This window comes from Sphaeramia orbicularis, chromosome 22, assembly GCF_902148855.1.
Source record: "Sphaeramia orbicularis chromosome 22, fSphaOr1.1, whole genome shotgun sequence".
Lineage (NCBI taxonomy): Eukaryota > Metazoa > Chordata > Actinopteri > Kurtiformes > Apogonidae > Sphaeramia > Sphaeramia orbicularis.
Genome location: NC_043978.1, coordinates 3,699,143 through 3,713,688, shown reverse-complemented (window position 1 = coordinate 3,713,688; position 14,546 = coordinate 3,699,143). Strand labels below are relative to the sequence as shown.

General features: G+C 38.8%; 1 protein-coding gene across 3 annotated transcripts in view; it reads right to left on the bottom strand.

Moving 5' to 3' along the window:
- The window catches only part of LOC115413587 (sex comb on midleg-like protein 4), a 36,255-nt gene that overhangs the window by 7,491 nt on the left and 14,218 nt on the right, over window positions 1–14,546 (bottom strand). For all 3 annotated transcript variants that reach the window (XM_030126551.1, XM_030126550.1, XM_030126549.1), the window contains exons 4-7: window positions 12,309–12,509; window positions 5,276–5,437; window positions 4,941–5,165; window positions 4,703–4,851 (exon numbers count right to left, since the gene is read on the bottom strand). In XM_030126551.1, the coding sequence (XP_029982411.1) occupies window positions 4,703–4,851; window positions 4,941–5,165; window positions 5,276–5,437; window positions 12,309–12,509 (737 nt within the window). The remainder of the gene's footprint in view (window positions 1–4,702; window positions 4,852–4,940; window positions 5,166–5,275; window positions 5,438–12,308; window positions 12,510–14,546) is intronic.

Sequence of the window (14,546 nt, the reverse complement as noted above, 5' to 3'; positions counted from 1 at the left end):
CAAAAAATACTGTTAAATAACAGAAAATTACCATCTCATAAAAAATATGGTAATTTTCCATAATTAAAATACAGTTTTTTGCCCTAACTTTACATGAGATTTTGCATATTTTTTTGACTTTTTAATGTTTAATAAAGAATATTTACATGTATTAAAAAAAATCAAATTACCTATAAATATAGACGAATATTGTTATAAAAGAAATAATAGGACTTAAAATTGCAGAAAAGTTCTGTTATAAGTTGGTGTTTATTACATATGTTAAAAACTTGTATATCCAATAATATTTGATGTAGTAAAATGATATACCACACATAAAAACATTTGATTTATCTTTCAAAACTTGTCAATTAACTGTTAATAAACTCGTCTGGATTTTAATTCCAACAATTTACTGTTAATTGATGTTAATATAACGTATAAACATTATATTTATAGGTTATTACATTATTACACATTCATTCATGTGACTTTCTTACATAACTTCTTATAAGTACAATTTTGACATATAGTCACACAGGCCATAGGTCAATAAGACATCAGCCATAGCGCAACCTAAATAGCACATGATGTGCTTTTAATTTGGCAAGTCCAAACTTTGTCTTTGAATAGATCTTGACCATCATGGATGAACAGGAAAGGCATTGTTCAGCCTATGGCTCTCACTCTTGGTGTGCCTGAACAAAAATACCAAAAAAAAAAAAAAAAAAACCCACAAAAAGGCCAATAAACATTACCATACACATATTAACCCCAAATTTACACTAACACCACAACCCCACTGAACCCCTGCACATAAAAAGAACACATCATCAACAACATGCCCAATATCCACAATGCAATGCGGCAAACATACCACAACATTATCTTTACTTTTAAAAACTGTCATAATACAGATAACCAACCATTTATATTTACAATATTCTACTGCTAATTTAAGAATGTGTGAAGTGTTGTGGTTGAATGACATATACATTTCAATGAGACTAAGTTGTACAACCTACTGATAAAAAGTGTTTTGACAGTTTATCAGTGCTTATACATGTTATACATTCACAAAAACACACTTATTCAACATTTTTGTTGTGAAACCTCCCATAATTATACAAGACATCTATCAATTAACAAACAAGTCTTGTTAAACTTACAGAACAAACACTTCTTCTACGGTTAATTGTCAATAATTTTTTTCTCGTTTAATTTTTTTTTTTACAGTATTAAACTTTAAAATAACAGTTTAATCTCATAAATAGAAAATAAATATTTGTGAAATTACGATACATTTGCAAATGTATTTTAACTGTATTTTTCTGTGAAAAAAAAAAAATTTAAAAAGTGGAAATTTTATGGTTATTCACAGTTACAGTTTTTTCATGTTATTTTACATTTAACATGTAAAATCACAGTCTGTTTTTGTAATTTAATTGATATTTTCCTGTATCTTAAAAATACAGAAAAAAATCTGTAAAATAAATGGTAAAAATTATGTTAAATTACAGATTTTTTTTTAATTTTTTTTTTTACAGTGCAGAGATCCTGGAAATAAGGCGAGATGGTGATCCCTCCTTTTTTCCACCATTGACCGATTTACACAGCCAAGCCAAAGGAGTAACAGAGGTGAGACAGGCTGGACTTTTACACAGCGGACCGTCGTTCTGGAATCAAAGGGGTGGTGACGCAGCGCAGCGTATAGTGCGCATATGGAGACACTAGCATGCATGGGCGTTTTCAGCCCATTTTTAGGGGTGCTTCAGCACTCCTAAATTTATTCCCAACACCCCTAAAATATTTTAAGATTGCTGAAATTTTTCTTTTTTCTTATTTACTTTATGTCCATTCTTAATATGCTAGAAAAATGTCAAAACCATGCACAGTACATGGCTGAAACGTAATATTTTAACAACAAAAATACAGCCCCCCACCACCTTGTCTCAAAAATGGTTTGATCCCCCCCATCCCTCTCCCCTTTCCTCAATTCAGACTCTGAGCACTTCACAGGTATAGATGAGTTTCATGTGACGTATACTTACATTAAGTCTTGGAGGTGGAAGTCACGCTGAGTTCGTAGCCTGTTAAATAATGGACCTGCTAAACTCCTGTGTGCTGTTTATTGCTTAGCTTTCACCAAGTATAAGTTAGGCATAAAGACCGCTCAGTTACTTTGGTGGCAGCGGTGTTCTGTTCTGCCGACCGCTGTTTATAGTTATTACCGCGGTTAGGGTAGCTTCTCAGTATAGTTAGCCTGCATGCCTGTTGCGCTTAGCGGCATAGAAAAAAAGAATTGTCATCATGTGGTACGGTGATGAAGACCCCTTTAAACCTACCAGGAGGGCTTCCCCTGGCCTATCACCCTATATAGAGAGAGTGATTGTGGATCTACCTGCTCCCTTTACCAGTGATGGCAGCCAGAGTTTCCTCAGCTGGGTGAGGCAGCTGGAAGTGTCAGTCGGAGCTACGGCAGGTGACACTGGTGAGTTCAGCGGGGAGCTAGTGAGAATACTCCCCACCCGTCTGTGCAAGTCTGCTTTTCTACAATGGGACAGCCTTCCTGATGTGGTCAAGTCAAATTATGCGGTCGTGAAAGAGAAGATGGGATCAGCTTTTGGACAGAGACAGTTAATGTACTGTTTTAGAGCTATCATAACAGCTCGTTCACGAGTTCCGGGGGAGAGCCTGGAGGTGTACGTGGCTGATGTGAGCCGGCTGGTAGCTGGTACTCATGTTTTTGCCTTCCAGTTGCGCGCACATCACTGTTGTTAGTAAACACTGAAACTCATCTATAGAGCAGTGTGCACAAGCGCTGCCTTCCAGAGTTGGGAAATGGTAGTGGTGTAAGTACTTAGTGTAAACCAGGTCATGTGACACATTTCTTTATTTCAACCACTTAACACATTATTATCATCACCAGTCCCTATTTTTGCTGCACTGAAACGTAGATCACTGTTTACGTTGTTAGGTAGGAGTTAGGTGATGTTTTCTCTAGCTAAGAAATGTTCCATGTGGTTCAGTCCACCTCTGTCCTCTGTTTGAACTGGCCTGAGAGAAGCTGCTACTGTGTCTGTGCATGTGTTCAGATTAAAGACAAGGTGCTACTGACTTTATCTGACTAGATGAACATTAACTCCTATTGTTTGTGTGTGTGGGTGTGTGTGTGTGTGCAGACAGCCAGCCTCATCATGAACGTACAATTGTTTTGTTTTGTTTTGTTTTGTTTTGTTTTTCTAAAAATAAAAAAGCCAGATTCAGGTATGATTCTAAGATCAACTCATGTAACCTCATTTTCCACAGCAACCAAATATTCTATTACAATGATATTGTAAGTTAAATAAATGTGCCAGTTTATATGTCTTATTAGATATAAAACACATTGTTTGGTTATTTGCCTTTTGGTTAAAGCACAAAGAGAGAGAGGAGAGCAAAGAGATGCTTAACATATGCACTGGTCTACAGTTTATAGAAATCATCTGCCTCAGATTTAATGTGCTAAATGTTACATATTTTAATCAGATTAATTGGAAAACAAATGACAAAAAATGGTTTGCTGATGTTTTGACGGTATATGATGGTGTGTTCTTCCACATATATGTTGGTTTCTGTCCATTTATAAACAGATTTATAAATGTTCTACTAATAGAACCTGTACAGTGAATGTATTGTCATGTACAGACAGTGTTTTGAAGTAGATCCGGTAGATCTGACACTAATATTCCTCTGGAGTTAAACCCATTCTCTCATGTAGGCCTATATGTGTATATATATATATATATATATATATATATATATATATATATATATATATATATATATATATATATATATATATGTGTGTGTGTGTGTGTGTGTGTGTTGAGGAGCTGCTGTATCAAAATGGAGGATTGTCTTCCACCAGCAATTACAGTTAGGGTTTTATTTCTTTTTTCTTTTCTTTCTTTTTTTATTCCAATCCATTCCTCATTTACTGTGACTCAGCATTTAAATAACTTTTATCAGGTTTGATGGTTTAGTCACAGAGTTTCTCATACCCAAAAAATGTTATGCTGTTCTTTCACAAATGTAGGAATGATGGTCCAAAATTGTGTTAAAATGTACAAAACAGTGAAATTTGTCTTGCCTGGCCGGGCAGCATTCTGGGTGCTCAGCACCACTAAACCTCTGATCCTAGAATTGCCCCTGCTGGCATGGATTCTGGGGCGGCTGCCACAGCTACATACCACGAGTCCCACAACTTCATGCCACGGGGAAAATGGCATGTAGCTGCAGCACCAGTGGCACGTAGCTGCGGCGCCCAGTGCTGCTGCAGAATCCATGCCAGTGCCTCCATATGCGCCTGATGTCTCTCAGGTGCGGCGGTTACCGTAATCAAAACGCCACACCTTGGTTGCAGAACAAGAGGTGTTCCTTTTACATAGCATTCCAGAATCATGATTCCACCTTTATCACAGCTCTGTTACTACCTCCAAAGATGTTTCAAAGCTGCGATAAAGGTAGGACCAAATGATCCCACCATTTTGTTTACACAGACGTCATTCTGGAATAAAGGTGAAATATTCTTGTAACAGAAGTGCTGTGTAAAAGGGCTAATGAGATGGTTGCGTTATTTTAGTGAATACTGAACATTTTGCCAACCCTGTTTGTATGTTTTTTCATCGCTCTGTCAGTGGAACAAGGCAGTCTGAACACAAAGTGTGGAAGGCTAACTTACGTGCTTCCTAAAGACATCTGCATGAGGGCCGAGGGCTTGGGGATCTGCATCCCTGATGAACCACACCACATCCTCCACAGACCAGGTGGATGGGTCTTTATTGGCTGCAGCCTTGGACTCCTGGGACTCTGACGATGCACTATAGCCTCCTGGAAGAAAAAGGGAAACCAAAGAGCCTTGTGTTAGTATCCCTAAGAAATTAATATAAATGCGGTTTTGGCTTGTATCGACCTCTGACCTGTCCTGTTGCTTTCTGGGAATGTGTTTGGGCTGGTGGACAACTGCCTGCACATGTTCACAGAGGCAGAGCTGTTGGAGAACTGCTGCGATGACCGGAACCCATAGGATGACTTTGGCAAGTACGAGGAACTTATGGAGCTGAAAGCAGTGTCACCTGGATCCAATGAGTAGCGTTTTCCATCTGAATGGTCTAAATGATAGTCCTCAGCCATTGAAGTCTCAGCTTAAGAAAGAAACAGAAGCTTTAATGATGCTGCATTTAACTTTAGTACTGGATTGATCTGGAAACTTCAGCACAGTGTCTTCTACTGATGAGAAAGCCTTTGTTAGTACCATCTGAGTGGTAGGAAGCACCGCTGTGCTGGGTAATGGGCTGATCGCTGAACAGGTTTTCACAGTGTAAGCTGCGGCACAGCTTCTTCAGAAAGCGAAGCACATAGTCGATGCTGTTCACCACAGGGAGGCTGAGAAGGTGCTGCTTCCCATCAAATGTGGCTAAAAGAGCAAAATGGGACTAGTTATAATGAAATCACCATTTAGACTAATTTATCTCAAAAATAAAGGTTGTAAAACTGAGACAAATCAGAGATGGACACACAAAGTTTCTAAGAGTATCTTATTACAAATAAGAAATGTTAATTAAATGTACCAAAAATAACTTTAAATATATTGGTATTAAACAAGGCAAGTATCTACTTAAAGGTTTAATGTGTAATATTTAGTGGCATCTACTGATGAAGTTGTATATTGCGACCAACTGAATACATCCTCTCTACAAAAAATTTTAGGGTCAGATATAGATTTTCCCTGGTGGCTGCAGGATTTTATTTTTTCAGACTAAACTTGATTTTTTTTCCCCAAGGCATTAATCAGTCTTTTACCAGACCTTAATTTCACAGCACAGTATTTACACAGATACAGATAATACAGAGAAAGACTGACAATGACTAGACTATTAGGATAGTCAGGAGTTTCTGTAATTGATCACGTGACTCAAATATGGTTTGTTCCTTGTGTTTCCTTGTGTGTTTTTATCTGAACTCTGGACATAGATCTGGTCAGAAGTTTCATTCCAAATGCAATAACAGAACTGAACAAATCATTAAAGAGACAGTAATGTGTTAGTTGGATATGTGTTGTGGCAGGTATATGGTGGTGGAATTGTCTTAGCTGCTTTGGGCGAGTATATAGTGTGCGATTACTGGTTTGGGTTGTGTTATGTTGTATATTTTGTGAGGGAACTGCAGCATTCTCGTGGCTGTACGGTTTGTGAAAACAATTTTCCTGTGAGGGACTAATAAACATCTCTCTCTCTCTCTCTCTCTCTCCAGAAGAACAGGGGATTCTGGGTAAGACAGATGGAGACACACACAGACTGCAGAATTGCTATTTCTGTTGAACCCCTGATGCAAATATATAAGTGCCGTAACTGCCACCGTAGTGACGAGTGCTGATGGAAAATATTTGTGCCATATATTTCATTACATTTTCATGTAATTTAGTGATCACACTCCCCCACGTGTAAAGGCCTTCATATGTTACCTGCTGTAGAATGGAAAAAGGAAGAGGAAATCCATTTACAATGGTGGCCTCTGTGGACTATAAGACCCCCTAAATCCCCCTAAAGCTTACCCATAAACCTTTATATAATGTAATTAAAGCTATTGTAGGCAAAAAATGTGTGTGTGTGTGTGTGTGTGTGGGGGGCAGAATTTTAGAATACAACCTCTCATCCTGCTGTTCTCCAAGCTGAATCTTAACTACACACTGAATACATAGACAGAAGATACAGTGCTGGGGGGCGCTATGACGTGTAGTAGCGAGTCCTCCGACTGCTCCGAGAAAATCAGATTTTTTCACCTGCGGGAAAAAGCCCAGACCTGGAGCCCCACCTCGGTCTATAGTTGCTCGAGTGCACTTCTTTCATATTTGCAAAATGATCCTACAACGCATGGGTGAAATTTCCCCACTCCTTTACAAGGGCAAGAGGATTTCCATATTCCCAGACTTCACCTCTTCTGTTGAAAAGAAGAGAGCAGCCTTTGGGTCCGTTAAGCGCTCACTGTGTGCCATTGAAGGGGTGAAGTACGGACTTTTTTTTCCCAGCGATTCTCAAGTCAACACTGCCAGATGGAACTTCAAGGCAATTTCATGAGCCGTCATTAGCTGCGGACTTTGTCGAACAGAACTTAAAACAAAGTTAACTCAGGTCATGATGAGCCTGTTAAGCAGCTGAATGTCTGTTTACATACCATCTGCTCCTTTGTAAGTTATTGAAAATTCTCCATATGTATGTGTACGCAAGTAATTAATACAAGAATTTTTCTATTATTGTTTGAAATGCCACTGTTATTGTCATGGTCACTTTGCCTAATTGTTAAGCCATGAACACTGATTTCAAGATTTATTATGAGTACACTTGCTTAGTTTTAATCAGATTTTTCTCAGGTAGCCCGCCACAGTTTTGGTTGGAGCTATTCTGGAGCGTTCTAGCATTTTTTGTTTTGTTTTTGGGTTTGTGTGCATCCTGTTTGGGTGGATGCTGACACAGGGGTGGGTGGGTGTTTTCTGTTAGTTTTTGTACTTAAGTGTCTGTGATTTTTGTTTTTTGTTTTCTTATTCAACTCTATGTTTATTTTCTGCTGCAGTGTTGTCAGTCCGTCCATTACATGCCAAGATAACTTATTACTTGGTTTGTAAATGACTCAACTCCGGAATAACTTTAGTCCCGACAGTGGTGAACTCAAGTTTGTTTCCTGGAACTGTAAAGGCCTTAATTCCCCGGTGAAGCGCACTAAAGTGTTGAATCATCTTCGTCATTTGGAGGCTCAGGTAATTTTTTTGCAACAAACACATTTCAAACCTACAACCCACCCACAAATAAGATGTAGATGGATTGGCCAAACTTTCTATTCTTCATTTCAAAAGAAATCTAGAGGGGTTGCAGTTTTAACTAATAAATCCATCCCATTTGATTGCTCCTCAGTGGTATCCAATCCAAATGGTCGATATTTAATTGTATCTGGCACTTTATATGGCACCCAGCTGCTTTTGGTAAATGTGTGTGCTCCTAATTGGGATGATGTAGAAATTTTTAAACAGCTTTTCTCTAACATCCCTGACATGTCCTCTCATGTACTTATTATGGGAGGAGACTTTAATTGCTGGTTAAGTCCATATCTTGATCGTTCCTCACCCAAATCCGCAGCAATTTCTAAATCTGCCAAAGTGATTAAAACCTTTATGGATGAATTTTCTATTTCAGACCCTTGGTGTTTCTTTAATTCTACCAGTAAGACATACTCATTTTTTTCTTCTGTTCATCATACATTCACTCGGATAGATTATCTCCTATTAGACAGTAGACTTCTTCCTAATGTTAACTCTGACTCATGCTCATATGAACCTATTGTTATTTCTGACCATTCACCTGTGACTATCAGTATCCAGTTTAGTGGGAATATTCAGTCACGGTCTCCTTGGCATTTTAACACATGCTTGCTGTCAGATGATAATTTTAACAACTTTATTTCTAAGCAAATTGATCTGTTTTTAAGCTTTAATAAAACACCTGATATTTCGGCGTCTGTCTTATGGGAGACACTAAAAGCATACATTAGGGGACAGGTAATTTCTTACTTGAGTCATGAGAGGAGGAAAAAGAAAGAGAAAATTGCTAGTCTTACTAAACAAATTGCTCAATTGCATGCTGCTAATGCAAATACTCCCACTTCTGATATATACAAGCAGCGCCTTATAGTGGAATCTGAGTTCAATACTCTAGCTGCAGATCATGCTGTTAAATTATTACAAAAAACAGGTAGTGTATTCTTTGAACAGGGTGACAAAGCAGGTAGGCTTTTAGCTCACCAGTTGCATCAAAACATTTCCTCACAGCAAATACCTAAACTTTGTATCTCCTTAGGCATTACAATAGACCCAATAAAAATCAATGAGGAATTTCAAAACTACTACAAATCTTTGTACTCTTCAGAAACCAATGTGGATAGATTAGAATATGATAACTTTTTCTCTACCTTGGAAATTCCTCAGGTGGGTTCGGATATGTCAGAAGAGTTGGAGAAACCAATAACCACTGCTGAATTGTCTAGAGCCGTTAAGTCAATGCCTACTGGTAAATGTCCGGGCCCAGACGGTTTTCTGGGGGAATTTTATAAGTGTTTTTTGGATAAGCTAGCTCCACTTTTAATAGACATGTTTAACAAATCTTTTGCCACTTCAAGACTACCTCCTACTCTCAATCAGGCCTCGATCTCTCTACTCTTGAAAAAAGACAAGGATGCTCTAAATTGTTGTTCTTATAGGCCAATTAGTTTGTTAAATGTACATTTTAAATTGCTGTCAAAGATGCTTGCAATTCAATTGGAAATAGTTTTGCCTCTTATAATCTCTCGTGATCAAAAAGGGTTGATTAAAAATAAACATTCTTTTTTCAACCTGAGGCGTCTGTTCAATACTATCTATAATCTTCCAACATCCAACCTCCCACGAGCATTCATATCTATGGATGCCGAAAAGGCCTCTGACCGGGTAGAGTGGGGATATTTATTTTACTACTACTACTACTACTACTACTACTACTACTAGGACTCCTGCGATGGGGTGGGTGTCCCGTCCTGGTGTGTTGAGCCGACCAGGTGAACCAGTGTTTTTACAGTGTATTTATTTTACACATTACAAAAATTTGGGTTTGGGGTAAACTTTATCTCTTGGGTGAAACTTTTGTATTCCTCCCTTCGACTTCAATTAGAACCAATAATAATCAGTCATCATACTTCCCTCTACATCGCTCTATGCATCAGGGCTGTCCTCTTAGTCCCCCGTTATTTGCCTTAGCTATCAAACCCCTCTCTATTGCTCTCTGTAGTAATCCTTTGATTAAAGGCATTGTCAGTTGCAGTCAAGAACAAAAAGTGTTGCTTTATGCAGATGATCTTCTCCTCTATATCACAGACTTTTCTGTGTCAATTCCAGCAGCTCTCTCTCTTCTTGACTCATTTGGAACGATATCTGGCTACAAACTGAATTTGAATAAAAGTGAATTACTTCTTCTTAATAAGGCCACTTGTAAATACCCGATGCATACCTTGTCTTTTAAGATTGCTAGCAGTCAATTTAAATATCTTGGAGTACAGGTAACTAAAAAACATAAAGAGCTTTTCAGTGCAAATTTCACTCGTCTCGTGGCTCAAGTCCAAAAAGACTTAGCTCGCTGGTCAGTGCTGACGCTGTCATTGGCTGCCCATATTAACAGTGTTAAAATGAACATACTTCCCAGATTTTTATATCTTTTTCATTCTCTCCCAGTTTTCCTCCCACAGTTATTCTTTCAAAAACTAGATTCTATCATTTCAGACTTTATGTGGAATGGGAAAACCCCTAGATTACGTAAACAATTTTTGCAAAGGCCAAAGAAATTGGGTGGCTCTGCCCAATTTTCGATTTTACTACTGGGCCGCTACCATTAAGATTATTCAGTTTTGGTTACATTCGCATTCACGATTGTCTACTCCTGTCTGGTTAAAGATGGAAATTGCTACTTGTAGAGCTGTTTCTCTTTCTGCTCTGGTTCACTCACATGTTAATCTTTCCGTTAAAGCATATACTAATAATGTTATTGTAAAAACAGGCTTAAAAATATGGAACCAATTTCGGCGCAGCTTTGGTCTTACAACATATTCCATCTTAGCCCCAATATTATCAAACCATGCCTTTGCTCCGTCTCTAATGGATAGGGCTTTCAATGTCTGGTGTAGTAAGGGCGTTAAAACATTTAAGGATCTCTATATTGACGATACGTTTGCAAGGCGCAAACACAGCTGTCCGAGAAATTTTCACACTTTTCACACTTTTACAGGTATTTACAAATACGCAGTTTTGTAGCTGAAAAGTTTCCCTCTTTTCCTGCCCTGCCTCCTGATTTGCCTCGAGATGTATTTCTTGAACCAGCACCTGCATTGAAAGGGATGATCTCATATGTATATGCTCAGATTCACTCATCAAGAATGGCATCCTTGACCTCTATCAAGGCATTTTGGGAAAATGATTTGGAAATTGAGTTAACCAATGATATGTGGGAGGAGGTTTTAGATAAAGTTCACTGCTCCTCAATTTGTGCGAAACATGGCCTTATACAGTGCAAAATTTTACATCGAACCCATTTGATGAAGGTCAGGATTTCAAGAATGTATCCAAATATAGATCCAACTTGTGATCGGTGTCATCAGGCTGATGCATCACTTATTCACATGTTCTGGACATGCTCAACATTATTCTCTTATTGGTCCAAAATTTTCAACACTTTGAGTGAGGTCACTGGGGAAAGTATTGTGCCAAGTTCCACTATTGCTCTGTTTGGTGCAACTTCAAATGTTTTTTCATTGTCTTCAGGAAACAGATCTTTTATAGCCTTTGTCAGTCTGTTGGCGCAACGACTGATTCTTCTAAAATGGAAATCGGCTATTCCACCATCTCACTCTCATTGGATCAGGGATGTACTTTATTTTAGCAATTTGGAAAAAATCAGATACTTGTTGAGGGGCTCACAACAACAATCCTCTAAAATATGGGACCCTTTTTTTGAATATGTTCGGAAACTAGACTTGCCTGTAAACTCTGATTGATTTTTTTTTTTTTACTTTAATCTTTTCTTCCAATCTTGTGCTAACAACCCAATACCACTTCACTAACAGCTTGTAATACATATATCATGTTTTGTGTTGTTTTATATGTCTTTTTTATTTTTTATTTTTTTAATTAATTTTTTTTTGTGTGTGTGTGTGTGTATGTTTTTTTTGTGTGTGTTATTTTATTTTAATAGCTTTACGGTGTCACCGATCCTTGAACATTCTGGTCATAAGCTCTTGTCTGTGATTTTGTGTTCTTTCTTAAACTATGTATGAAAAGTTTAATAAAGAAATTGAAGTATCAGAAGATACAGTGCTGAAAAGTGAAGGCAAAGTCATGGTGGTAGAGCTGCCACATTTCCTCTAATGAGTGACAGAGATTTGACAGCCATTACAGCTGCCAATCATCTGGCTTTCTGAAAAATTCTATGTTTGATCAACAACTTCTGCTGAAGAGGGTCTAGTATCCTTTCAGACCTTGTCAATTACAAGATGATGAGAAGCTGTTGTGGAATTTTTTCCCACTGACGTCAAAAATACTGTCTACTGAAGCGTTAATTACATTGTTTGTCTTTCCCACGAATAAATCATCTTTGAAGTAGATTTAAGTGAAATCTTGTCCATCTCTGGTGCGATTGCATGCTTTTATTCAGTACTTCCTCCTGTAATGGTGGTAAAAAAAAAAAAAAAAACACCTGGAAGGGGTCTTTGTACAACACCTGATATTTTTTCTCCCCCGTAGCCTTGTGTGAGGAGGGTGAAGACAGTCTTCTGCTGGAAGGCACTGTCGATGCAGCCTTGAACAGCCTGCTGCAGAACCACCGAGGGCCGGTCGGGTCCAAAGTGATCCGGCAGTTGTTGGATCTTCTTCCTGTCCAGGTTTGGGCCTGTGTTAGCCTGTTTGTTGATGTAGATACAGACTGAGAGAGGGAGAAAAAGCCAATACATACCATGACTACATCATTATTAGAGTCGTGGAATATTAGTTTCATTTCTGCTGGGCTTCCATTTGGTTCTATTTAACAGAAGAGACAAGAAACAAAAAAGCTTAACATGTATTTCAATAAATTGAATGCTTTATTCTAGAAAGTGCCAACATAATTCCTCCCAAATTCCAAATACTAATAAACATATTGTCATTTACACCATTGTCTTCCCCTGTCAAGCTGGCCGAGACGCATAGTCGAGATTGAATTCAGCGAGAGCCAAGTTAAGGTTTTTACCTTTTTGTTTTATTTTCAATCATTTGTCAGCAGAAATTAATAAAACAACCATTAGTCAGCAAACTCAAATATCCAAACTACTTCACACCATACCCAACAACCACCAAAGACAACTGTGAGGCTTTTATGCCCATGATCCATCAAGTGGTGGCAGATGTAGAACAGGGGGAATCATTGACACACCCCAGCTTTACAACACAGTGAATTATACAGTATCAACACCCATATTCGTATCATACACCAATATATATGTACAACGTGATGATATAACAATAAAATCCCATACCCAATTATACACACAAATATTAACATAAAACCAACACCTGACACCCCTGGTCAAGCTACCATGGATGCCTGGGCGGAACTATAATTGGTCCATCAAGCCCACTGGAACTGTTTTACTCAATGGACTGTTCCATCAGGAACCTGCAACCACTAAGTTTGCATCTACCATGCATTCATAATTTTTTTTCGTGGGTCGCGGGGGTAACAGTCTAAGCAGGGATGCCCAGACTTCCCTCTCCCCAGACACCTCCTCCAACTCTTCCGTGGGGACCCCGAGGTGTTCCCAGGCCAGCCGAGAGACATAGTCTCTCCAGCGTGTCCTAGGTCTTCCCCAAGGTCTCCTCCTGGCGGGACATGCCCGGAACACCTCCCCAGGGAGGCATCCAGGAGGCATGCAAAACAGATGCCTGAGCCACCTCAGCTGGCCCCTCTCGATGTGGAGGAGCAGCGGCTCTACTCTGAGCTCCTCCCTGGTGACTGAGCTCCTCACCCTATCCCCAAGGGTGCGCCCAGCCACCCTATGGAGGAAGCTCATTTCGACCGCTTGTATCCGGGATCTTGTCCTTTTGGTCATGACCCAAAGCTCATGATCATAGGTGAGGGTAGGAACATAGATTGACCAGTACATCGAGAGTGCCACCTCTCAGCTCAGCTCCTTCTTCATAGTTCACAAACCCACTCACTGTTTTAATCACACCCTTGACTTAGTCTTGACTTATGGTGTGGAACTTGAAGACTTGATAGTCTTTCCACAAAAGTCTCTCCTCTCTAACCACTGCCTAAATAACTTTTGAATTTTTGTTATTTAATGATTCCTTCCTGCCAAAAATGTTTAACGCTAAACACTTAACAACGCTAAATTGAATTTCACATCTGAATTACACAGCAGATTCTTTCCCTAACTCGGTCAATTTTACTCCATCTCAATTTGATGAGTTTGTTGATAGTATAGCAGACTCTCTGCAAAAAAACATTAGATCTTATCGCTCCACTAAAAAAGAGGATTATAAAACAAGGGACGCAGGCTTGCTGATTTAATTCTCATACTTGCCAATTAAAGCAGCAAACCCAAATTCTAAACTAAACTGGAAGAGCACCATCTAGCCTGGTAGGATGGTTTAAATAAATACAGGAGGGCACCTTGTTCTGCTAGAGTATCTTATTGTTCATCACTAATAGAGGGAAATAAGAACAATCACAGGTTTCTTTTCAGCAACCACAGAGTTTACTGTTAAACCACTTGGTTATATAGATTGCTTTTCTCCCATAGAGATCAGTCAGCTAATTTTGATAGTCTCTTAACCGTCTACTCGTCCCTTAGACCCAGTTCCAACAAAGCTCATTAAAGATGCTTTACCTTTACTTAGCAGCCACCACCTTGATATGGTTAACTTGTCATTATCAACAAGCTATGTATCACAGTCCTTTAAAGTACCTGTAATCAAACCA